This window comes from Wolffia australiana, chromosome 2 (genome assembly GCF_029677425.1).
Source record: "Wolffia australiana isolate 7733 chromosome 2, ASM2967742v1".
In the NCBI taxonomy this organism is placed as follows: Eukaryota; Viridiplantae; Streptophyta; class Magnoliopsida; order Alismatales; family Araceae; genus Wolffia; species Wolffia australiana.
The window spans coordinates 20,401,084-20,426,769 of record NC_135836.1 but is presented as its reverse complement, the minus strand read 5'-3'; the positions used below and the strand labels follow the sequence as shown (position 1 = coordinate 20,426,769).

The 25,686-nt window shown below is 37.2% G+C and overlaps 2 protein-coding genes across 2 annotated transcripts; one reads left to right on the top strand and one right to left on the bottom strand.

The window, feature by feature from the left end:
* The first annotated feature begins 2,444 nt into the window (after positions 1-2,444).
* LOC144700027 (polygalacturonase-like) lies at positions 2,445-5,337 on the top strand. Its single transcript, XM_078571396.1, has 8 exons — positions 2,445-3,479; positions 3,563-3,694; positions 3,801-3,971; positions 4,096-4,116; positions 4,188-4,477; positions 4,572-4,680; positions 4,767-4,883; positions 4,953-5,337. Exons 1-8 carry the CDS (start codon positions 3,288-3,290, stop codon positions 5,175-5,177), a joined length of 1,257 nt encoding a protein of 418 aa, XP_078427522.1. The 5' UTR covers positions 2,445-3,287; the 3' UTR covers positions 5,178-5,337.
* A 7,306-nt stretch (positions 5,338-12,643) lies between these two features.
* LOC144716408 (polygalacturonase-like) lies at positions 12,644-15,090 on the bottom strand. Its single transcript, XM_078591516.1, has 8 exons — positions 14,523-15,090; positions 14,308-14,439; positions 14,031-14,201; positions 13,886-13,906; positions 13,525-13,814; positions 13,346-13,430; positions 13,122-13,289; positions 12,644-13,052 (listed from the first exon to the last, which is right to left on the bottom strand). The coding sequence occupies exons 1-8, from the start codon at positions 14,712-14,714 to the stop codon at positions 12,828-12,830; spliced, it is 1,284 nt and encodes a 427-aa protein (XP_078447642.1). The 5' UTR covers positions 14,715-15,090; the 3' UTR covers positions 12,644-12,827.
* Positions 15,091-25,686: the final 10,596 nt, after the last annotated feature.

The following is a 25,686-nucleotide window of genomic DNA, read 5'->3' as shown; positions in this document are numbered from 1 at the left end:
GAAATAACCTAAATATATTCTCCTTTTCCTTTGGCTCTTCGGTTCGGATTTATTCCCTACGTCGGCATGTGTCATGGTAGAAAAATTCAAGAGGCGGTATTATTCTCTTCTCAAATTTTGCATCGTTAATAAATTAGAAATCATCGTCTTACAATAATCACTTATAGAAGGATTAAAATTTACTCCGGCATGGAAAAATAGGTCATAAACCCTATTGTACGGACTGCTGAGAAATGATCAAAATGTATTTCTCTTTCCCTTCCCCCTTCTTTGTCTGTGTTTTATTTTGTACATCATAGGTTGTCACGGTAAAACGATTGAAGAGACAGTATTCTTGTCTTTTGATATTCTGCATCATTGATAAATTAAAACACATTGTCCTACACTTATTGATTAGATAAGCATAGAAGTTTACTTAAGCGATATAATAATTTAATCTGGCAATGCTAAAACTTAAGACTACAATGGAGGAGAGCACAAGAGATTAAGTAGGAGAGCTTTATTGGTTCGCAAGACAACTGCACCGAGAACGCTGGTCCATGACATAGGCTTAAGAGAAACTTTGCCAAATCATATGTAGGCGCTGCCCCCTTCATGTATCAGATGTAAAACTCGACTGAAATGGTGAAGAACCATTGCCAACATGTTCAACTCTTTAGTCCATGAAAGTCATCAACTAAATTCATACATGAGCATAAAGGATCATACACATCATATATTTGGACATTGGTGGATATTAATGAAATTTTCTGGGGGTCAAGATTCTTTACAAATTTTTTCAAGGACTTTAATTAAATCACTTTTTAATACCCATGCAATACATTCTTTGCCTACTCATCCTCATTTTTGCTTCCAATGAGACTATATGATGATGAATCCACTTGGATTTGTAGCAAAACACTTTGGCAGAAAGAAGATGTGATAAAGTAATCTGAAGATCACGTGGATACATCTAGAAGATGGACATCTTATAAAGTCGAAGAGACTCATCCAAAGGACAAAGGAATCAGAAAATTTGATTTTATATATGGTTTTGACTTTCAGATCCATCTTTGATTAGGTATTTTTCTGTTTAATCAAGTTTGGATCAATCCAATTGAGACAAAATCCCAGAGAGTATATATGTGAAACTTTAATCCTGAAAAGGAGGACTCAAATGGATAACCAGTACATACTGGGGGTATTTCTCAGTCCGAATGGTATGTCATAACTTATAAGTTGAGATTTTAAATTTTCTAACATGGTACTCTTATTTCATGTTATTAAACTTTTGACTTTAATGGAAGTGCATACTAGTTCTGATTGTATATGATTTTTCTTTAACTTGTCATTGGATTGACTTTTGTTGATTCTGAAATATCTCTTGCCATGCTGATCCCAGAAATACTATTGTAAAAAATATCAAAATTCTTGATTGATTCCCTCCTTTACGTAACTTTTGATGTATAGAAATCCAGATTTTAAGTTCAGGCGTATGAGTCGCTACGCCCAACAATGATTTTGGAAGTGTTTTTGCTTGGTAAGTTTTGATGTGTAAAATTATTGTTCCAAAAACCCATGCTTCTCTACACAGTTATAAGCGTTGTCCCTTACATTACTGTTATTATATTTTTTGTGCTCATTGAAGATGCTTACTTTCCTCTGTTCTTTCAGAATGTTGAATCTTCTTAAAATAAGTTTTTTTAATACTTCCATCAACTTCTCACAAACTCTTTAGGTGCAAATGTGTTATCTTAGGGAGCTTCCATAAAATATATGTTCGCCTTAGAATAGGAGGGCAGCACAGGGTAGTACACACGAAAACAGGTGGAAAATTCATAGAGAATCAGGTCGCATGTTGCATATCATGGAGCATCAATATTTCCTTAATGAAGAAGGAAAACCATCGTTTAGTTTAGGGAGTGAGAAATATACCTAATATTTTAAATTTCATAACTCCGTCAATAATGAAGCCTGAAAATAAGGGAGTTCTCGAGACCCGTGTATCGCTGCATTTACCTAAAGGCTAAAGCCATGTGCTGTAATTCAAGCTTATATTTTACGTAATTGATTTAATATTAGGTCCACAGGAAAAATTCAAATAAAATCAAAATCTAAATTACTTGTGTAATCATAAGCGTCATTTCTAAATTCACCGAAACGTTCAGATAAGATCATTGAATATTCATTAAAACAAGGATACAATACAACTGATCTGCAAGAACCTAAAATAAAAAAAAGTTTGTTCCCTTCCAAGCGCATAAGGATAAGGTAACGATTCCAAGCGCATTAGTTATTTTTCTTAGGCACAGTAAGAAAACCATGCCTGAAATTCCCTTCCAACCAAAAATCTCTAACCAGTCGGTGATGAGAAACAGGAGCTCATCTCTTCGCGAGCGTGTGGGATAATGGATTATAAACCCTAGTTTTCCAAACACCAGAGAATTGAACGAAATGTATTTTGTTTATCCTTTCCCTCTTCGATCAGTTTTTTCTTCTGTCGTCTGTTATCATGATAGAACGAATTAAGAGGCGGTATCCTTTCTTTTGATATTCTGGAACGCTAAAATATTACTATGCATCTTCTAAACTAATGCATTAAATCAAAATCGAACTTTACTTTTGCTAGCAGCGAAGAAACTGCCGCCGTGGCGGAGAAGAGCAAAGTAGATTTCAGCGGCGAGCTACATCGGATCATCCGTAGCGCAGCTAATCCGGAGAACTCCGGAAGATGACGTAACCCAAGAGAAACTGTCCCGAGCCAGGAAAGGCGCTGCCAAGCGTCATGTGCTTACCCTAGAACTCGGCGGAGATGAGTCAGAAACATCGTCAAAAAGTTAACCTTTCGAAAACGTTCTTCTTTCCGACGCGTGGACAGAGAGAAGGTTTTGATGGGAATCGGAAAAGAGTCCCGCTGGGTGAGCAATGAGCATGTTCATGAATGAAACACAAACGATTAGTTCGGTCGCCGGTTATTCTCGTTGTTGACTCCAGTCAAATCTCTAATCACACGAAAGCGGTGGTCGTCGACTATAAACGCGTATTTGTGAGTAACCTCAGAGGGTAAGGAAGAAAAAAAGACGAACCAGGGCGCAGATGCGGCGACGTTGGAAAGCAGATCTTCCTTCTGTTCCCTTCCGTCTCCACTCTCTTATCCAAAACACAGTTTCTCTTCTCCCCTCTATAAAATCCTGCTCAGGGCCGTCCGTGATTATCAACGATAACCTACGGACGGATTAGCCTCTCTCCTTCTCTCCGTCTTCTCTTTCGTATCCTTCATCTTTGTCAACCCTTCTCACATTTAGACGATGTACGCGACTCTTCTCGTCCTAGCCTTTATGCTGAGGCTTGGTCGCGGCCTGTCGCTAGACAAAATGGATTACAACTTCACTGGCTATTCTGGTAGCACTTGGAAAAGATCCATTCAGAGCATGCCAACCAGGTTGATAAAGGTCGACGACTTTGGCGCCCGCGGCGACGGGTCGACGGATGACACCAAGGTAGTAGGTCCATTCATTCATAGTTTTATATTTCGTACATTTTGCCGGTATCCTCTCGTTCTAAGCAGTTCATTTGTCCACAGGCTTTTGTCGCCGCCTGGAACGCCGCTTGCGCTTCTTCCGCCCCAGTTAATATGCGCGTGCCACTGGGAAAGACTTACCGGCTAAAACCCATCGTCTTCTCCGGTCCCTGCAAGTCTTTTATCTCCGTGGCGGTGAGACGACTGTTCCTCCGTAAAACGAAATATTGTCACGACGGAAAAAAGTCGTATGATGATTTCTAGTGCGATGTTTTCATGGTTGAACTTTTGTGGCGGACAGATCGAGGGAACAATTCTCGCCTCCACTACAATGTCGGACTGGAACGGTGCAGACCGCCGGCTGTGGATGCTGTTCGACAAAGTGGCGGGTCTCAGCGTACAGGGCGGCGGAACCGTCGACGGAAACGGCCAGGTGTGGTGGAAGCTTTCCTGCAAAGTCGACTCCAAGCAGGTAGGAGCCATCCTTAGTCTATGTCGGTCGTCGAGCGGGACCCCCAGCTCACCACCTCAGTCATTGACCTATCGTTTTCTACGCATGTCCCCTCGACCTTCCCCAACGAACGTGTCTAATGCAGCCGTGCACGAGTGCTCCGACGGTACGTTAATAAATTCCGTATTAGATTATTCATTTCCTCAGGCTTACCGGCTCGCTCTTCAAACCTCTCAGGCTTTGACGTTCCGAGCTTGCGACCGCCTGAGCGTGAGCAACCTCAAGTTCAGGAACAGCCAGCAGATGCACGTCACATTCTCCAAGTGCGCCGGCGTCCGCATCTCCGGGCTTACCATCTCCGCCCCCGACGAGAGTCCGAACACCGATGGTATTCACATCTCCGGCAGCACCGACGTCAAGATCAGCAACTGCGTCATCAGGACAGGCGACGACTGCGTATCCATCGTCAGCGGCTCGCGCTTTGTCACGGCTACAAATATCGTCTGCGGTCCGGGCCACGGCATCAGGTGCGAATTGGTCGGCGTAGCTAGCATTTTCTTTCTACTAAACTGCACTTCGTTTTCATTGCCCTCACATTATTCTTCCTTTCCGGGCGGATAGCATTGGGAGCCTGGGCATGAACGGCGCGGAGCATACCGTGTCCGATGTCTTAGTCGACACGGCGCGCTTGGAGGGGTCGAGCAACGGAGTGCGCATCAAGACGTGGCAGGTAACGAGGATACGGCGCCGGGCATCGTATTTTAGATTGTGAGGCCATATCCTCATCGCAGGCTCAGTCGTTTGCTTGGGTTTCAGGGTGGAAAGGGGTATGCCAAAAACATCATTTTCCGGAACATCGTGATGGATAACGTGAAGAACCCCATAATTATCGACCAGAACTATTGCGACTCCAAGAAACCCTGCGGTCAACAGGTGCGATACCTTAGTAGCGATTTCTTTATGTATCTCTCTCCTGTACTTATACTTGTCATCTCTTCATAGAACTCCGCCGTCGCCGTGAGTGGGGTGACCTACCAGAACATCAAAGGAACAAGCGCCACCCCAGTTGCCATTGACTTCGACTGCAGCCGCAGCGTCCCCTGTAAAGGGATCACGGTGCAAAACGTCAACATAGTCACGAAGAGCGGAGCGGCGGCCAAGAGCTTCTGCCGCAATGTCGAATTGACCAAATACGGAGCGGTCGTCCCGTCCACCTGCACGTCCTGAAGACGCCAGATTCAACGACAGGCGTCAAAGACCTCATTCTTTGAATTGTTGAAATGTATATGACGAAAATTCTTTAAATTCTTGAAATTCTTTCTCATGTGAATCAGGCTTCACCGAATTCATTGTATAGATTCATCGTGTATATTTCTTCTTACATATTCATTCATTCCATGTGATTTTTTTCTGAAGCTTTTTCTTACAAACAGGACATCTGTCTGCTGAAGCACATCTTTTCTATTTTTTCCTTAATAATAGATGAATGAAACACGCGGAGGAGACAGAGAGAAGAGAGAGAATATGAAGTGTATATATTGCTTATCGTATAATTGTCGAGGAAGTGGTAGACCCATCATGATTAGAGTCCTACATTATATGGTTAACTTCATTCGCACAAATCTCTGACAAGAATTCTCGACAGAGGTTGGAGAGAAGGTAGAAGAATTGAAGAGAGGAAAAAAGAAGACACCAAGAAGAGAGATGGAGGTTAGATCATTGTATTCCGCAAATTATTCAGCTTACATGGGTTTAATATTTATGGTATAATATTATAACCGTAAAATAGAAAGTTTACGTTCTAATTATATAACCATTGTAACAGATACAACGGTTATATATTTTGAATAGGTCGGTTAATATCAACCGTTATAACTAGCGTGGGTGCACCGATCACAACCGTTGATCAGTGACACAGTCTTTCCTGTTATAATGGAAATGGGTGCACTGATCTCAACCGTTGAGTCGATCTCATGCTCCCTCTATCGACGACTCGATACTAACATTCAAAATTTAATCCTGATCCTCTATGTTTAATCCTAAACTATCTTTGAACCTATATTAGATCCTAGTCACTAATTCTCTAACGAGTATATGATATTTCTTTATTTCATTACTAACTAATCTTGATTAGTCCCTATTCAGCTGGCCTCTGATTTGGGCGAGTTGGCGCACTTGGTGCTTACTCCTTAACAATATCCACTTCGAGATTAACCAAATTTGATGAGACAGAAATAAATATTTTATGAAAAATACAGAGAAGAAATCTTTTTGTTTTTAGAAAAGTATAATACTTTTTTCTCCTTATAATTTGTTAGTAGTTTGTCAAGAAGTTTTAAATCTGAGAGATTTTGCTTTGGCATTGAAGGACAGAGAAAAAGAGCTTTTAAACATAAATAAACAATATTTCTGACAAAGGATTGATGTGGAATCAAGTTTCTGAAAGTACTTTTACTCACAAAAGCCTAAATCTATAAAATAAAATAACATATTTTAATAGTAAAATAATATTCACAGAGAGACATTGAATATGATTAACGAGGATGACCAGGATGTGCCCTCATCCTGCGGCCCCAGATCATTGCGGCTTAATAATGCGTTTAATGGAGGGCTGGAATACCAAGAAAAAATGCATAGGGTGCAGTATACTGAAGGAACCCTTCTCAAAAAAATTTTAGACAAGTCCATGAAACACATGGACATTCCATAAGAAGATTTGAAAATTTTAAAACATTTCTCCCATAATGCTAGAGAAGCAACACCAAAGAATTGAGAAATATCTGTTGTAAAGTAAGGTCATATTTGGTGTAAAAATAGTCATTTTTTCAATGAGACTAATGCAATAAATTTAATGTTTACCTTAAGAGCTTGATAATGATTATTGCAATAAGTAAAGGTTCAATTTATAAAAGGATGATTTCATCAATCTGAATATTGTTTTTCTAAAAGAGAGGTCAATGTGGAAGAAATAAGATTGAGATAGATTAAAACATAAGAAATACTAGAAAGGTCAAGAATGTTTTGATCATTTTTGAAGGCCCACAACAAAGTTTATGTTGACATTAGAAGAATGGTATGTTTGGAGACGATAGGAATTAGTACCTGAATATAAAGATCTTAACTCATTTTTTCGCCCTTTTTGCCTGATATAATTCAACCTACAAGTGATCTTGATTAAAGGACTGCCACAAGGGCTTATATATGCAGACGAAACAACACATTTCGTAACGGAATGGTATAATAAAATTAACACAGGTTGAAGTAACTCATCCCACAATAAGTAAATCTGTATTTCAAATGCGTGAGGCATGTAAAGCATAGTGAAAGGGCAAGGTCAGTTTAATACATAAGAGACAACAACATATCCAGGCATTCTGATTCTGAATGGATTGCTAGACTATTTAACATACGCACTAACTCCAATTGATTTTTTATTTTTTGCACAATGATGGACTCTGCTTCATGTTTACATCAAAATCATCTACATCACCCTAATGTGACGAGTATGATGGCAAGTATGGAAATTGGAGCTTAAATAATGGGCTTGTTACATAGAGACATTTTCAGAAATTAAAGTGCTAATTTGATAGATTACTTTTTCCTATGAAATCAGGTTGGCTTTTGACTCCCGAGACACCAATTTTGTAAATAAATAAATTAAAATTATTGATCCATTTGATGGAAATACCCCAGATTCCTTTTCCCAATATTCTAGATTTCAAATTTTATATGAATTGAAAGCTTGTTGATCACGATTTTGTGTGAGTTTTGAACTTAACTCCAGGTCACTCAATAGCTTAAACCACAAAAATATTTTTATCCTGAATGATAGTATTTGTAAAAAAATATTGATGGGTGATCTTTCACTCACTACCAAAAAATAATATTTGGTTTTCCTATATTTACTTCAAACGCGTAAAATCTGATGCAAGTTTATTTAATGTATAATGATATGAACTGATCTGAACATTGAGGATTTATTTGAAAATTTACCATTATTTTATAAAAAATCGTGGTATTTTATTTTTTATTCAATAGGTATTTTAATTTATGTAACCAACCAACAGTTATACTCAAAATTTCATAAACAAGCTCAACATTATATTTATTTTTAATTATACATTAGGTAAAGTTAAGATATTCAATTCTACAAACATTTATTACCGACCATTAAAATTTAATTGCTTGATCAATTTCTAAAACTTTTATGATAACTTATAAAATAAGTTGTGTCTTGTGATTGAAAATAAAATATTTTTTATTGGAATTCAGCGTTTCATCATTCATCATTACAATCAAAAGCATTTAGAGTAAAATGTGTAAATTTCAATATTTTATTATTTATTATTAACTATCATAGCCATGGTAGGCTAATCCTATCTAAAAACTGAATTGTATAGTACACCATAAGAGTTGTATAGGTAGAAAGGGTCACGTTAGTGAATTTAGGAGGACATGAATTGTAGGTTAGAATTGCAATTGAAGGCTTAGTGGACCAAGGTGAGTGCATTAAACATGGTAGATAACAGGATCAGTATGAGTGAAATAGGATGAGTTTAGTCACCCCAAGCTTAAAAAATATATATTTGAAGTGTGTTGGGTAAGTTTTGTGGGGTTCGGTGCCTTGGTTCATCCATGGGAAACATGTTTGAATGGATGCAAAAGTGAGCTGATCGATTCATAATTGATCTTTAAATCTACATTACATGTACCTTTTGGGGAACTCATTCCACCCTTGACTTTGTCGCTCCGAGATCGCCCTGAAGCCGTTCATGCGTCTGGCCTCTAGAAGTATCCACGCGATCACTCGGGGCTTGGATCTCCACATCTTCTTTAACTCTTCTTGAAAATCTTGAAGATCTCCTCACCATGAAGTCACTCTTTCTTGGATGAGTGGAGAAGAGGGTTGAGAAAGGGAGGGGATCTCAAGTCAGGCTTGCATGGGTGCTTAATATGAGACCCCTTTCCCTCTTTATATTTCACTTAAGGTTTTTCTCAAAAACCCTAAAAGTAAAATATATCCACCAATGCTCTTATGACCTTGTGCGTGTGACTCTCTAGGCCCATTTATCATTCTACTTAATAACTTTAGTGGCCCAATAACATTTATTGGCCAACCATATTAATTCACTATAGCAACATACAGATTAATTAAATAAGGATCGATTTAACCAAATGGATAGGTTAAGTTTCCAGCCCGTAGGATGCCAAGCTACACCTCCTGCATTAGAAGATTCTGAGCAGTGTTGAACTCTCTCATGGAACCTTTATAGTCATCGATTGCCATATATGTCTAATCCATCATCTATGCAAGACTATCGAATGCCTTCGCCAATATTCTCACTGCCCTGGCTAGTGATTTTTCTGCATCATCTTCTTCGAGTTGATCTCCTCTTATACCGAGGGCAGATGATCCCCTCTTGACCATACAATCATCTTTGTGAGCTTGTAACTACATCCGAGCTATGACTTGTTTGAATCCCATGATTAGAGGCTCGTATGTCGTAGTCAAAATGTAGTTGTCCATTTACGAGATGTATGTGGTGTCTCAGGTTTGTGGATCAGTTATACAACTATGACATGAATCAACCTGATTCACGTTTAGGTATAATGCCATTCAGGGATAAGTACGGATCATTTTAGTGAACTCTTTCTCCAAAGAGCACCCACTATTTGTCCTTAATGTCGCCACAATAATAACCATATGATCGGCTATACTTATCATATAAGTAGGATCAGCTAGTGTTATTCTAGCCAGATAATTTGATGTCCATCTCAACTATCCATCAAATAGGAATATTTCCAATGCATGTTTAAAAACTAGTGATCAATGTATTATGATCTCATCATAATTCACTAAATCATTGCACGTATTCATGAACTTTATTATAAACATCACACGTAATAATAATGAACGTAAATATTTATTCAATGAACTTAGATGAACATGATAGTGTGATTGGCTTGACGACCATATAATATCCATCAATCTCCCACTTGGACTAAAGTTAAACACCCTTTTTTGGCAATCCCATTGTTTGACAGTGATGCTCAAAGACTTCATCAGCTAGTGGCTTAGTTAGAGGGTATATTATGTTGTCGATTGATGGAACCCTTTCCATCACAATACCGCCTCGTGAAATGATCTCCCTAATCAAGTGAAATTGACTTATAATGTGTTTTGACTTCTGATGAGACAGTGGCTCTTTTGCTTGTGATATTGCACCATTGCTGTCGCACAACAACGGAATAGGTTCTGAGATGGAAGGAACAACGCCAAGTTCTGCGATGAATTTCTTCAACCAAACGACTTCACTAGTGGCCTCGGGTGCTGCTATGTATTCAGCTTCTATTGTCGAGTGTGCGGTAGTACTCGGCTCGTAACTCTTCCAAGATATCGCGCCTGCATTCGGTGTAAACAAGAATCCAGATGTAGAACTACTATTGTCTAGATCTGACTGAAAAAGGAGTCAGTATAACCCTGGAGCTTCAGCTCCTCTCCTCCCTAAATCATAAATAATTTTAGTCCTTCTCATGTACTTAAGTCACTACTACCTTGTGTTCCTCTCCTAGGTCTACCTAAAACATATCATCTATTTTACATGTTTATTGTCACTGGAATGATTACATATATAACTTAGTTAAGCATGGAATAATTTATATATTTCTCTAACAATAATTGTTTGTATCAAAAAAAGATGTTTCTTGATTTAAATTTTTTTAAATTTTTTCAAATATTACTTTTTTTTTTTTTGTACTTCATTCCACAAGATTTAACCATCTAATTCATTGTATTATTACTACTGGTTAGCACTAATTAATCATTGGTTGATGCAAATGATTGGTGTAGCCAGCCATTGTCGGCAACTCATAATTATGAAAATTTTGTGCATAATTTTTTTACCTTTGTTAATGTCAGAAAGCATCCAGGCAATAGATAAAAAACATTTTTGATTTTAAAAAACTTTGCATTTGATGATTACAAATATAGAGTGGCAGCACAAAATACGATGATAGAGAATATTAGTCATTTAATAAATTAATTATTTTATTATTTTCAGGCTAGTATAGAATATTATGATTTAATTTGGTATTTCAAGCATGGATTGTCAAAACAATCATGGGTTCATTTGTTTTACGCGGACACTTAATCATAAGCCCAACTTTTATGGTAATCATTGGAAGACCTGTTATTGCAGGATTACAAATTTTAGCCCCAGATGCTGATCTTTAAGGAGTATTGAGGAGTGGAGTAATTAACTCAATAGCCCAAGTTACATTACTTTCAATTATATTATACTTATCATTTGGGATTTATAAATAAAACCCTATTTGATTATTGTAAAAACGGTACCCCTCATATTTTTTTTAACAAAGATTTCAAAAGTGATTTGGCCAATCATAATCTCAATTCAGTCCACTCTTGGCTTTTGAAAGTAGAGGATTGAAGTAGTGATGTGATTAAGACTTGTGAAGAAAAGTACCACTCCGTCTGTTGGTCATGTAACTGATGACGTTAGTGTAAGCTTCATATTTTGTGAACTAATCCTCTCTATTACATTCCCCCACTGCCATCAATCATCACCCCGTTACCAAAGTCCACGCTAAAGTATTTAGTTTTATTTATTCATATTTATTATCATGAAATTCCATTTGAATTTCAAACATTATTCCATAAAATTTGGATCAGTTAGTTTAAATAGCAAACATATTTTCTCATCTTCCTAAAACTTTTCTGCATTAATTTTTAGTGGTTTTATTTCAATTTGATTTTATAATTCTAAAATACATTGAAGTCACAAAAAATAATTTAAATTAACTTAAAATCTAGGTTTTTAATACTTGTCTCATTTGGATTTGACCCTCACTCAATTTGTATTCATAAGGGAATTATAAACATTATTGAATAAGTCATAGGCCTTAAATGATATTATTAGCCCTAGAGTCTGGTTTGATACCTGATATACAGACAATTTTTTAATACAATTGCATGTGTGCACAGAGCGTGAAGATGGGGAAATTGAGCTTGAATCAAGAGATATACGAATCTGCTACATAAATGAATTCCACGTTAATAAATATCGAGTAGTGATAAATTAGTCTTTTATATGAACCTCGGTTATCATCTAGTTCCTTAACATCTATTTCAGTTATAACTATAGCTTTAAATGAGTAATAATTTATATCCTATAAGTATACATTAACGGTACTTAGAATGCAGGTTTTTCATTAGACCATAAACACTTGCGCCATTTATGTCATATTGTTGGGAATTTCTCAGCCCCCCACTGCGGGAATACGGGGGAGGAGGGTTGATTAGTCAAAGCCCCAATAAGAGAGTGGGGCATGGGAATCGAGGCACACCCTCTCCCTTCTTGTCCTTATGTGAGGAAATGGCACATTTGAGGCTCATTTCTCTCTGATTTAAATGGTTGTTTGATAACATGCAAGTTATCATACAAAATTGATGCATATTACATAAATAAATGTGTTCTATTACCCATATTAGTATGTTATCATAAATATATGATTGATAACTTGCAACTCCCTTAGTCCCTCGATGTCACACTTTCGCATCATCAATTATGTTCATTTATCAGCCAAATATTTATTAATTATCAAGTTATTACTTTTATGTGATTCTATCGAGTAAGCAAGATAAACATACGGGACGAAGTGGAGCTAGCTTAATGGGTCCTATTTCAATGGAATGAATGAATATGTAAGAAGAAATATACACGATGAATCTATACAATGCATTCGGTGAAGCCTGATTCACATGAGAAAGAATTTCAAGAATTTAAAGAATTTTCGTCATATACATTTCAACAATTCAAAGAATGAGGTCTTTGACGCCTGTCGTTGAATCTGGCGTCTTCAGGACGTGCAGGTGGACGGGACGACCGCTCCGTATTTGGTCAATTCGACATTGCGGCAGAAGCTCTTGGCCGCCGCTCCGCTCTTCGTGACTATGTTGACGTTTTGCACCGTAATCCCTTTACAGGGGACGCTGCGGCTGCAGTCGAAGTCAATGGCAACTGGGGTGGCGCTTGTTCCTTTGATGTTCTGGTAGGTCACCCCACTCACGGCGACGGCGGAGTTCTATGAAGAGATGACAAGTATAAGTACAGGAGAGAGATACATAAAGAAATCGCTACTAAGGTATCGCACCTGTTGGCCGCAGGGTTTCTTGGAGTCGCAATAGTTCTGGTCGATAATTATGGGGTTCTTCACGTTATCCATCACGATGTTCCGGAAAATGATGTTTTTGGCATACCCCTTTCCACCCTGAAACCCAAGCAAACGACTGAGCCTGCGATGAGGATATGGCCTCACAATCTAAAATACGATGCCCGGCGCCGTATCCTCGTTACCTGCCACGTCTTGATGCGCACCCGTTGCTCGACCTCCAAGCGCGCCGTGTCGACTAAGACATCGGACACGGTATGCTCCGCGCCGTTCATGCCCAGGCTCCCAATGCTATCCGCCCGGAAAGGAAGAATAATGTGAGGGCAATGAAAACGAAGTGCAGTTTAGTAGAAAGAAAATGCTAGCTACGCCGACCAATTCGCACCTGATGCCGTGGCCCGGACCGCAGACGATATTTGTAGCCGTGACAAAGCGCGAGCCGCTGACGATGGATACGCAGTCGTCGCCTGTCCTGATGACGCAGTTGCTGATCTTGACGTCGGTGCTGCCGGAGATGTGAATACCATCGGTGTTCGGACTCTCGTCGGGGGCGGAGATGGTAAGCCCGGAGATGCGGACGCCGGCGCACTTGGAGAATGTGACGTGCATCTGCTGGCTGTTCCTGAACTTGAGGTTGCTCACGCTCAGGCGGTCGCAAGCTCGGAACGTCAAAGCCTGAGAGGTTTGAAGAGCGAGCCGGTAAGCCTGAGGAAATGAATAATCTAATACGGAATTTATTAACGTACCGTCGGAGCACTCGTGCACGGCTGCATTAGACACGTTCGTTGGGGAAGGTCGAGGGGACATGCGTAGAAAACGATAGGTCAATGACTGAGGTGGTGAGCTGGGGGTCCCGCTCGACGACCGACATAGACTAAGGATGGCTCCTACCTGCTTGGAGTCGACTTTGCAGGAAAGCTTCCACCACACCTGGCCGTTTCCGTCGACGGTTCCGCCGCCCTGTACGCTGAGACCCGCCACTTTGTCGAACAGCATCCACAGCCGGCGGTCTGCACCGTTCCAGTCCGACATTGTAGTGGAGGCGAGAATTGTTCCCTCGATCTGTCCGCCACAAAAGTTCAACCATGAAAACATCGCACTAGAAATCATCATACGACTTTTTTCCGTCGTGACAATATTTCGTTTTACGGAGGAACAGTCGTCTCACCGCCACGGAGATAAAAGACTTGCAGGGACCGGAGAAGACGATGGGTTTTAGCCGGTAAGTCTTTCCCAGTGGCACGCGCATATTAACTGGGGCGGAAGAAGCGCAAGCGGCGTTCCAGGCGGCGACAAAAGCCTGTGGACAAATGAACTGCTTAGAACGAGAGGATACCGGCAAAATGTACGAAATATAAAACTATGAATGAATGGACCTACTACCTTGGTGTCATCCGTCGACCCGTCGCCGCGGGCGCCAAAGTCGTCGACCTTTATTAACCTGGTTGGCATGCTCTGAATGGATCTTCTCCAAGTGCTACCAGAATAGACAGTGAAGTTGTAATCCATTTTGTCTTGCGACAGGCCGCGACCAAGCCGCAGCATAAAGGCTAGGACGAGAAGAGTCGCGTACATCGTCTAAATGTGAGAAGGGTTGACAAAGATGAAGGATACGAAAGAGAAGACGGAGAGAAGGAGAGAGGCTAATCCGTCCGTAGGTTATCGTTGATAATCACGGACGGCCCTGAGCAGGATTTTATAGAGGGGAGAAGAGAAACTGTGTTTTGGATAAGAGAGTGGAGACGGAAGGGAACAGAAGGAAGATCTGCTTTCCAACGTCGCCGCATCTGCGCCCTGGTTCGTCTTTTTTTCTTCCTTACCCTCTGAGGTTACTCACAAATACGCGTTTATAGTCGACGACCACCGCTTTCGTGTGATTAGAGATTTGACTGGAGTCAACAACGAGAATAACCGGCGACCGAACTAATCGTTTGTGTTTCATGCATGAACATGCTCATTGCTCACCCAGCGGGACTCTTTTCCGATTCCCATCAAAACCTTCTCTCTGTCCACGCGTCGGAAAGAAGAACGTTTTCGAAAGATTAACTTTTTGACGATGTTTCTGACTCATCTACGCCGAGTTCTAGGTTAAACACATGACGCGTGGCCGCAGATTGAGCTCTCCCCTTGAATCTATTGTGCTCTTATCTGCTACAGGCTGCAGTTTAATTTCCGCTAGCCAAAGTAAATTGAATGATTATTTAATGGAATGATTTAAGACGATGCATTGTAAATTATTCGAGGAGAAGAATACAGCCTTTCCGTTTGCTGTAGCATTATGACAGAGGACATAACAAAAAGAGTCTTGAAGAGGGGAAACGGGAAGTAACTACATTTCGGTAATTTCTCAGGCGTCTAGGCAACTCGGTATTATAATCCATTATTTCACGCTCACGCGCCGGGATAAGCTCCTATTTCTTATCAATTATCGGCTAGAGATTTTTGGTTGGAAGGGAATTTCAGGCTTGGTCTTTCTTATAAATAGAGCAAAAAAAAAGACTGCGGCGAATAAATTCAACAAGAGTGAGAATAATCTATTTTCCTTATGTTTAACCTTAATAGTTGTGATATCAATGCATGCTTTAGTTGAGCTTTGTTATTTGTTTTAAGGCATTTATAGGTGAGCGTTGTCGTAGGTGAAGTAATTTATACATTATATTTAGCTTTAGTTGGTTTGATATTATACCGCATGGATTCCTCAACTTGTTTTATTTCTCTTCATCACCATTCGCTCATGGCATTACGCAAATACGTTGATACGTCAGATCCTGATAGGGCAAGTATTGTTAAGGTCTGCCAGTTGACAGAAGCGTGAAATTTGATAATAAAGGGTACCGTCAAGTATGGGACGGTCGACCTTCTTTAATTTTGGGAAGGTTTTGTGCTTTCCGAACTGCAACCAGGAACCAGCTACCCATTGAATCGCCAACCTCCTGCCCTCCATCAAAGACCTGTTACGAACTCCATTCTAAAATTTTATCACCATAGTTCTCCCCCTGATATGATTCTACCAACAGACTACTCTTGTAAACAGAGTGGTCATACAAGAAAATTGATCTTGGAAAATTTCCGAAGGCCCTGCGATCAGACCTATTCTTTTGTGAGATTTGACTTGATATTTAATAGAACGAAAAGGCGGATCGGAAGTCTTTATTTTATATTCAATGTAATTTGACTGGTATGCAATTACAAGGAATAGCCTACAGCATTTGCAAACAATAACGATAATTAAAAACAGCCAAATATCATGGAGGTTCCTGCCTTGCGAAAGACAGCGCGCAAATTCCGTGCGTTTAAACTTACTATATTTCTGACAGTAAACTAATAAGGTCGCCTCTGCACTTCTAATTTTGAAAGAAAAAACAGTCCTTTGAAATCTGCCGGTCATGGTTTTATTTGTTGAAATCATGACAAACAAAGCCGCACGTCTTTTCTTCGTTGTCAAGTTCTTATCAGCCGCAATTTACAATTTGACGGAGCTTTACAGATTTCATAGTAGGCTCGTAGAAAATCTAATTTCCTGGCCCTTTTCAGATATCATTAGATAGATAAAATTATCTTGTGCACCACACTCAAAATATATTCGACTAATATCATGTTGCCCTGGTAAAAATGTTTCTTTTTTGTTATAAACCAGGTACAAGTTCTCCTTCTCTGCATGTACTATTACTTTCTTCGCTACCCACCTATCATTTGAAATTGCGATTAATAGTTATATTTTGATCGATTAAAAGAATAATTTTTTATTTTTAATATTTTAAATTATACATGGAAAGACAAATATTATATTTCTTTGTTCATAAAGACTTTATGAAGTGAAAAATATTTTTCGTTTGCTTCTTCCGATTTCCCAGTCTTGAACGGATGATGTTGACGCTTGATAGTTTCATGAAGCGTTGTCGATAATCGCAATTCGACATCATTTGGAATTGTGATTGAGAATCACTAAGACTTATTTAGCTTAAGATCATCAGGAAGATTAAACAGGTTGCAGTATGGATTATACTGTTAAAAGATTTATGTTTATTAATTTGGCTTACGATCAACCCTTGGTATCTAATAACGTCCGCCTTGTAGATATAATTAACACTCTGCCCATTCAATTGTACCAAGGTTTTCTCACCGTTATTTGTGATATCAGATATGTGTTGATCAGGAGAGATACTTTTGGGAAGAAGACTACTTGATCTTCCACGTAGGGGGTTTTCTCCATATGCGTACAAAGTTTCCGTTTCAATAATGTTATACACACTGTTCAGTGTTATATCTAGTCTTATATCGACCTGTGTTTAAGTATACATAAAACCATACAGTGAACTTATTATTAGAATGGCAAATTCACCAACCCCTCTTACGCGTCCCATCGTCTGGCTATAAACAGAACTAACCATCATTTTCTTTCTTTCATTAGTTTATCAACGAATCATTTTATGAGCGCAAATGTAGCCTTATGTGCACGAGTTACTAAGGACACAATTACTGCTGTGAAAACAGGGAATTGGGATATTTATTATGTTTTAAAAAAATTATCGAACCATGTTACCAGTACACATATAAATTTAATTATACAGAAAAACTTGAATATAATTCATAGTTTAACTTATAGAAACCCATTGCACTTAATCCCTCATAACTTATTCCTTTTTACGCTGATATTTGGATTAAAAGTTGAAAATATTGTATATTTGTCTCATTTCGAATTTAAGAGTTCCTTTTTAGGGATTTTTCCTGATCGAAGAGAGCATTTACTTTATTGAGGTCATAATTGAAGATAAAAAACACAAAATAAAGTTGGAGTTTGACCAGCTTCATAGCCCTAGGACTGTATTGTCTATTTCTTCTCCTCCTCACAAGCATGGATGTATTATATAAGAGCTATATGTTTCTCCTTACTTGAAAGTTTTTATGAATAAAACCCTTATACTTTTGTTTTTCACCACTTTACAAAAGGTAAAAATAAAAATAAGTGAAAAGAGTAGGCTTTCGTGCCTTTGAGGGAAGCGTAATAAGCCGAGAGCTTAAGTACCCATGGTAAAATGATATTGCTTGAGAGTGGTTTTAGGCCAACCATTTCAATGAGTGAAGTGATAAAATGCAATGGATGTAGTAAAATACTCGACCAGAGGTATGCTTGAGTCCTTAAGACCGTCAAACTTCCAAAAGCAACAAGGATTGTGTCAAAACGTTTTGTAAGGAGCATCTATGCTAACATTTGGCACATATTATTTATTCCCTAATCTCTATATGTTTTCTTTTAAAGAGGAATCAACAAACTACGGACAAAATAGATTTAGTGCTACCAGACTCTCAATAATGATGTTGTACGATTATTCAAATGCACAAATAAAATACTAATTTTCCATGCAATTGTCATATTTTATATGTTTATTTTCATGTAAATGATCATAAATTCTAATACTAAAACATATAAAGGTTTACTGTATTGCTTGTATCACATTTATATTTTTCCCAACTTATGGTATTTAACAAAATTTTATGACATCAATTTTGGAAAGAAAATATTTTTATCTTAGAAAACATTTTTTCATTTGTTTAACTGTTAACATGGTTTTATTATTTTGTCAAATGAAAATTTTATTTCAAAATTTTATGTAATTTATACGAAATTTATGACATTCGATTCCCAATGAAAGTAATTTTATGACTCAAAAAGATATATTTGTAGTTATTTGAATATTTGATGAGCCAAATTTTGCTTTTGTATTTATTATAATATTTTTAAGCATGATTTGGATATTTTCTTGACGCACTCAAATTTCATGGCTTGCTGGCAATCTACAACAGAAAACATGGACATAGGAAAACATAACAGACAGAAAATTAAATAATGAAAGTTAAAATTCACTTTCTCAATATTAGCTCACTATTGATTTGACCCTTGCATCGTGCTCATAAGAGGACTTATAAATATTTTCACCTGAATCAGAAGCCATGAATGGAGAAATTAGCCCTAAGTTGCGGTTTATCAACCACATTGAGTTAATCTAGATTTAAGGTGCGTGGGTGCTTAGTTTTACAAAGCAAGCACACCAAAATACCGATGTCTTCTGATTTGAATTGTATGTCCAGACTGTTTAATATATGCATGAATTCCAATCCTTACTTCTCAAACAATCATAACTTCATGAATATCTACATTGTGATAGTGGGTAATAACTAAAGAGAATGATACGGAGAGAAATTCAGGTTGATTAAAGCGCTCCTTTTTAGGATGTCCTGTGGACCAGATAATATTGAGCATCGTAAGATTATATTTTCACATTTAATCTGTCGGTTTTTGGTACTTAAGTGGCTCGACATCAATTCATATATAAATAACGTTTAAAATTATCAATACTTTTGTACAAATCCCTTTGATTATGCTTTTTAATATTTCATAAAACACAACATTTGTAAATTTTTTTAGTTGGACTCCCTCTTCGATCACTCAATATCCCAACCCTTAAAATCATGGCATCCAAAATAATGATTTTAAGAACCAATTTCTTTAAGTGACATTTGACTCGCTAGCTTAGTCCGAATTTCTATCTTAAATTTTTTCCCATTTATAAATTTTATGGAATAATAATATTTAGAATGCTATGAGTGTCATGAAAACTGTGTGGATCCTTTTGAAATCTTGTGGTTCCTGTACCTATAAATTATTCAATATTTAGTTTTCATCATTTAATTAAAATATTTGTATCATTAATATTTTATTTTAGCTAGTTAACCTATAATTAGTCTCACTTTTAAGTTACTAACTTCCTAGTTATATTTATTTGCAAGTGTCCATCAGTTCATTCAATATCAAAGTTATATCCATAATTTTACTGATTTTATATTTTTATTCCACAAAAATTTATTTGACAATTAGGTGCCTTTAGATTCACAGAAATATATTTTCCCAATGTTTTCAATTACTGAGGTGACTTTTAAAAGATGTCATTTAAAAACGAGTTTATAAAAGTAAAAGTATGTTAATAAAGCTTCCATCGCTTTATGTAGTGTTATGCCTTTCTTGAAGTCATCATCACGGTGGCAAGCATTCCGAGTCAAATATCTTGACGTTCAGTGTCTACATTATCAATTTATATTTATTCTAGGAATCATTAGCTACTCATATCCAGAACCTTACTCATAAATTTGGCCTGTAAAGTGGCCATTATAGAGAGGCTAGCAGATAACCACCAATAACATGCGACTCTTAACAATGACTTCCTGTATTTTACAATTTTTATTTTGGAACAAGTTTGAATAAATGTATGCCCATAAAACTTCAAATGTTTTATTAAATCATAACAATGCAGTATAGTTTTCTAAAGTGTATGATTTTAGGAGAATTGTTTGACACCACTTTCCCAAAAAAGTATTTATTTGTAATTTTTTAGAATGATGATCTGACATTTTCTGTCTTTCTGGTAGTTCTAGACTTTTATGATATAAAGTTCTTTAAAAAATAGATATTGAGTTTCATTACTAAAATATAGATATTGAGATTTATTTAAATAATTTCCCTGGTGTATTGCATTTAAAGCACTAATTAGGATTTTTACCATTTTCCTAGTATTTTGTGAGTGATATAATATAAATTTTAATTTTATATTTTCACATGCGCAAGCGTTTTGTATGTTTTCAGCCTTCCTCAATCTTTTTGCGGTATTGGTGATTCCCTTGATGGTTCGATAAATAGAGGAAAAATGAGTTAACTTAAATTTCTCCAATTTTAATGGAAGGTTAAAAAATATATATATGAGAAGAGAAAAGTGGGTTATTTCGAGATGTACCCCCTTGTATCATAGGGCAAAAGATACAACTTTATAAATATATTTAACAATATAGAAAGAGTTTTGGGCTTAATGTTTTTCGGAGTTCTTTGCTTACCCCTTCTATCCATTCCCTATTCATATATATAAGTAGATTTCCCGATCCTTGTAGCAAAGGTAGCCTTGAATTTAATTTTGCATTATGATTAGTTGAGTGATTTTATAAATCAATTTTGTTTTTTTAGGTCTCTTCTTGCTATACAATATCAAAGAATTCCATGATGGCATTTACTAACAACTTGTTGGGCACATGAGAACGAGGTTAGCGTTTGATAATCTCAAATTTAGGGGTTTAAATTTGTCATTGGTAATTGAGATTATGCAACAAAAATATTTTTAACCGTACTTAAGAATACTTCATTAGTAATTAGTACTGATCGTCTCTGCTGGGAATGATGATTAAGGGATTAATTTCTTATGCTAGTGATGATCAACGAGAGGATAGAAGAACACAAGATTCGAGGATATGAGCTAGTGGTGTCGATAAAAAAAATGCAAGTTATATATTAACTTAAAGAAAAGTGTAAGTGAATGTAACAGACATGATGATGAATGACGCTATGAAAGAGGATAGTGGTTGGATGTAGAGTGGTACGATGACGAGGATAGAGAGACAAGAGAAAAGAGTAAATATGAGTAAAGATACAATGATAAATGCTGATTACGTCAATTATGATGTCGAGAAAGAGACAATGTAAGGATAAGATACTTACCGTGGATCCTTACATTTCGCCACGATCATGGTGATTTACGAGTGCCACTTAGCTTTAATTCTTCTCCCCACACACCCAGGACACGAAGAACAGTCTTGATGGATCTCAAAACTCACTATCTTGAAATCAGTCTACACAAGCAGGAAGAAAATTCAGGATAAATTTCACTATTTTCTACGACTCTATTTATAGTTAGAGGGTGGATGGAAAGACGAGAATAATACAAAGTAGTGCTGAAAATTTCAACTCAATCGGAGTTATAGATCTAAAGTTATGGTTGTTTGAAGTTGAAGAAATCCTAGCCCTTGAAATGCTCTCTCTCATCGTCATCATCGTCATTTTCCATGCCCGTTGAGAAGTCGAAGCGCTCCACATTCTAAGCTTTTCATATTCCATGTGGCTCATCGTATTCCGTGACATGTGCCCCTTAGGAGATGAAAAGACAAAAGAGAGAAAAAAATAAAGAAGGAAAAAGTACATTATAAACATGTTTTCCCCGAGTTTGACGTGGCGGCGCGTCAGCACGCACAATGTCACCCTCTTCTCTCTATTTGTTTTCTGTTTTAATTACTTGGACAAGATAGCGCCATGTCACCCTGCCCAAATTCAGAAGAGAGAGAGAGGAAAAGTATTTTTTGTATTTTGTGCCTCGGTCTTCATAGCATTTATTGCAAAAAATGATATTTTTTCATTCGTTCCCATCGCCCCGTCATCAGAAATTCAAAAATTATTTGTGAGTTATTATTGCAATAATGGCTTCACAAATTGCGAAGCCATGGTTGCGTGATGGAATGATTGGCTGACACCAATAGTTAATACACTTAATGATTGGCTGTCGCTTATCATCACAGTCACTTCTAATTTGTTGTCGTTCGACAAATTGAATGGCGACACATGGCGGCACAAAATAAAAAGGATTAAATTATTTAAAAATACATACTAGTTAAAATGAAAGCCCAAAAATACATATATATATATATATATATATCGACATAGAAAAATCATATCTTTCCAAATTTAATGTTCAAAGTTATAGAAAAAATTATATTCTGTCTCAACAATTATATTATTTTAGAATCTATTGTTAGAAAAATCCCAAAAAATTCATAAATTTATTCTAAAAATAGATTTAATCGGTTTAAGCTTGATAACATGCGACTATGTGTAATTTAAACATATAAATATGATCATATAAGACACCAAAGATGCATGTTATCAGACCCCGGAGCTTAAATCATTGTTACTCCCTTAGTAATGACATTTAAAATCTCTTGGTTAATACATTTACCTTATATTCCTAACAACAAGAGGTTGAATAAATTATGATATCAATTACACATCTAAGTATGGTTATACCAATGTAATGCTAGAATGCGTTGAGAGATTCCTTGTGATTTCGGAAAGAGCAGGTGGTCATAAGGAGTGAAGCCTACTTCTCGCAGGGTATGATACTATAGTCTACATAATGCTTTTCCTAACTTTCTCACATCACTCACTCACATCTGATTGTTCCCACTAAGTTTGTTCCCTCCTACGAGTAAGAGATAGTCATTATTCACTTCTCATGTAAACACAAAATGTCAACGGTGTAGCACAGAATCAGGTGTGATGAGGCTCCTATCTAACTATGTGTGAAGGATGGCTCAAAATAATGGGTGAAAGGTATGTCAAGAATGAATGATGGGCATAAAGTACTTTGATAGCTTACTCCCATGACAGAAATGGAAGCTTTGATAGCAATGGCATTTTTTATTTTTTATTTTATTTTTATATTTTTGTATGGAACAAGGGTGAGTGTAAATGGAAGCTTAATATGACGATAGATAATTGTTGATCAAATATACATCATTATATACATCCCATGCTAATACAAGGAAGATGACTCAGATGAGAGGACGTAGACATAAACAGCGAGAGGTATACAAAGGAAAAGATATAAGAGGGTGAATCACAAGGGGAAGAGGAGAAGAAACTTGAGAGTAAGTTTATCATAAGCATCTATGACTAGCAAGGAATAGATGGGCACCTATAAGAATGAGTGAAATTAAGTTAATGGTAAGGGTAAGCTATGGAAAATGGGTGAAGAGGATACACATGTAGGTTTCAAAAGTTATTTCCAGGTGGCTCAAGGCAAGGTGGTTCTGTGCTTAAGAATTGAAAATATGACCATTTTTACCTTAACAAAGATTTACTTGGTGGAGATTAAAAACTTTAGACATGATTCACTCATTGGTGTGTGGATGATGGGTGGCTCACTCGGCATTCCCCTGAGACGATAGTACTTAAACCCTTTGATTTTTATGTCTGTTCCTCACCCCAACAGATATCCTAACCATTTGGAAGAAAAAAATATGCATCAAGACCATGGCTCATACCATTAAGAGATGTATTTGATCCGCAACACGAGCCTAACTCCTATACTCATGTTGCTAGTATAAGGGGTGAGTGATTCTCCAAGATGCACATGAGATACAATTATATGCTACCCCCCAAATTGAAAGAATGTAAGGAATAAAATGCTTTTGGAAAATCCCCCCCCCCACACCTGAAATATGTGTTGTCCCTAATGCAAGAAATAAAAGTATAAGGAAAGGGATTGTCAAACCGTGATCCTTGTGCCATTGATGTCACTATCTTGTCGTGGATCCTTGTGCTCAATATGGTTGCCTCCACAATTTGTTCTATTAAAAACAAAAATTATATAGAAAGATAGGTAAAACAGATCAAATGGAAAATTAGTAAAGGAAATGTCAAAAGTTGAATGAACCAAATATATGAAATAAGCAAACTATACAAATGCAAGACAAAACCTCTGGTTTTAGAAGATTTATTGTTGCTTCCATACGTTGGGGTTCCAGCTCCAGGTACCGGTTTAAACTTTGTCGATTCCCCTTAAACTGTCTACCTGTCTTTAGATCTGAAATCAAAACAGTTCCATAATCAAACATTTCAATGATGATAAATGGACCATCCTATCTGATCCGAAGCTTTCATGGAAACAATTTCAATCGAGAATTGTAAAGCAACAATTTTTTTATTCTCATGAAAAATTCTTCTATTTAACTTGCTATCGTGAAAGGCTTTCATTTTAGGTTTGTAAATTACATAATTTTCGTACGCTTTGTTTCTTAATTCTTGCAATTCTTGGAGTTGTAACATATGAATTTCCCTGCATCTTCCATTACAAGATTCATTTTTCTAATTTCCAAAAAAGCTCGATGTTTAATCTCAACAGGAAGATGGCATGCTATCCCAAATATGAGTCTACAAGGAGACATCCCAATGGGTCCCTTATAGGCTGTCCTATAAGCCCACAATGCATCGATTAATCTTTCGCTCCAATCCTTACCATCCAGCCGTACGATCTTTTTAAGGATCTTTTTTATTTCACGGTTACTAACCTCAACCTGGCCATTGGCTTGTGGATGGTAAGGAGTTGTCATCTTATGATGAACTCCATACTTTTTGAGGAGGGACCTGAAATGTGAGTTATTGAAATGTGATCCATCATATCTAATTATTGACCTAGGGCATCTGAAATGAGAGAATATATTTTGAGTTAAAATGTGAAGTACAACTTTATGATCACTTGTCCTCGTGGGAATTGCTTCAACCCACTTAGACACATAATCGACCGCCACCAGAATATATTCGTGCCCATGTGATGGTGAAAAGGGTGAATTCCCCATGAATTAAATATTTCTATTACAATCATAGGTCTGATTGGCATAGCATCATTCTTATTAAGATTTACCATCTATTGGCATGTCAAGAAACACTTACAAAACTTAAAAGAAACTCTAAATAAAGTTGGCCAAAAGAAAAAATATTGATAAACTTTAGATGCTGTAATCTTGGAAGAGAAATGTCCACCACAAAAAGTTGAATGACAAAATTAAGATACTTCTGTGTTCTTGTTCGAGCACACATCTTCTTCATACTTGGTCTACCCCTAAGTGAAAAGGTTCAGGATCCTCCGGAAAATAAAATTAAACTTCCCTAAGGAAT

What these genes read in the sequence shown, in the direction of transcription:
- LOC144700027 (XM_078571396.1), top strand. Translation starts at nt 3,288, where the DNA reads ATGTACGCGACTCTTCTCGTCCTAGCCTTTATGCTGAGGCTTGGTCGC. An exon ending in CGTGCACGAGTGCTCCGACG is followed by an intron (nt 4,117 to 4,187) that starts GTACGTTAATAA and finishes CAAACCTCTCAG; the next exon opens with GCTTTGACGTTCCGAGCTTG. An exon ending in TGCGCATCAAGACGTGGCAG is followed by an intron (nt 4,681 to 4,766) that starts GTAACGAGGATA and finishes CTTGGGTTTCAG; the next exon opens with GGTGGAAAGGGGTATGCCAA.
- LOC144716408 (XM_078591516.1), bottom strand. Translation starts at nt 14,714, where the DNA reads ATGTACGCGACTCTTCTCGTCCTAGCCTTTATGCTGCGGCTTGGTCGC. An exon ending in CGTGCACGAGTGCTCCGACG is followed by an intron (nt 13,815 to 13,885) that starts GTACGTTAATAA and finishes CAAACCTCTCAG; the next exon opens with GCTTTGACGTTCCGAGCTTG. An exon ending in GCTTGGAGGTCGAGCAACGG is followed by an intron (nt 13,290 to 13,345) that starts GTGCGCATCAAG and finishes ATCGTATTTTAG; the next exon opens with ATTGTGAGGCCATATCCTCA.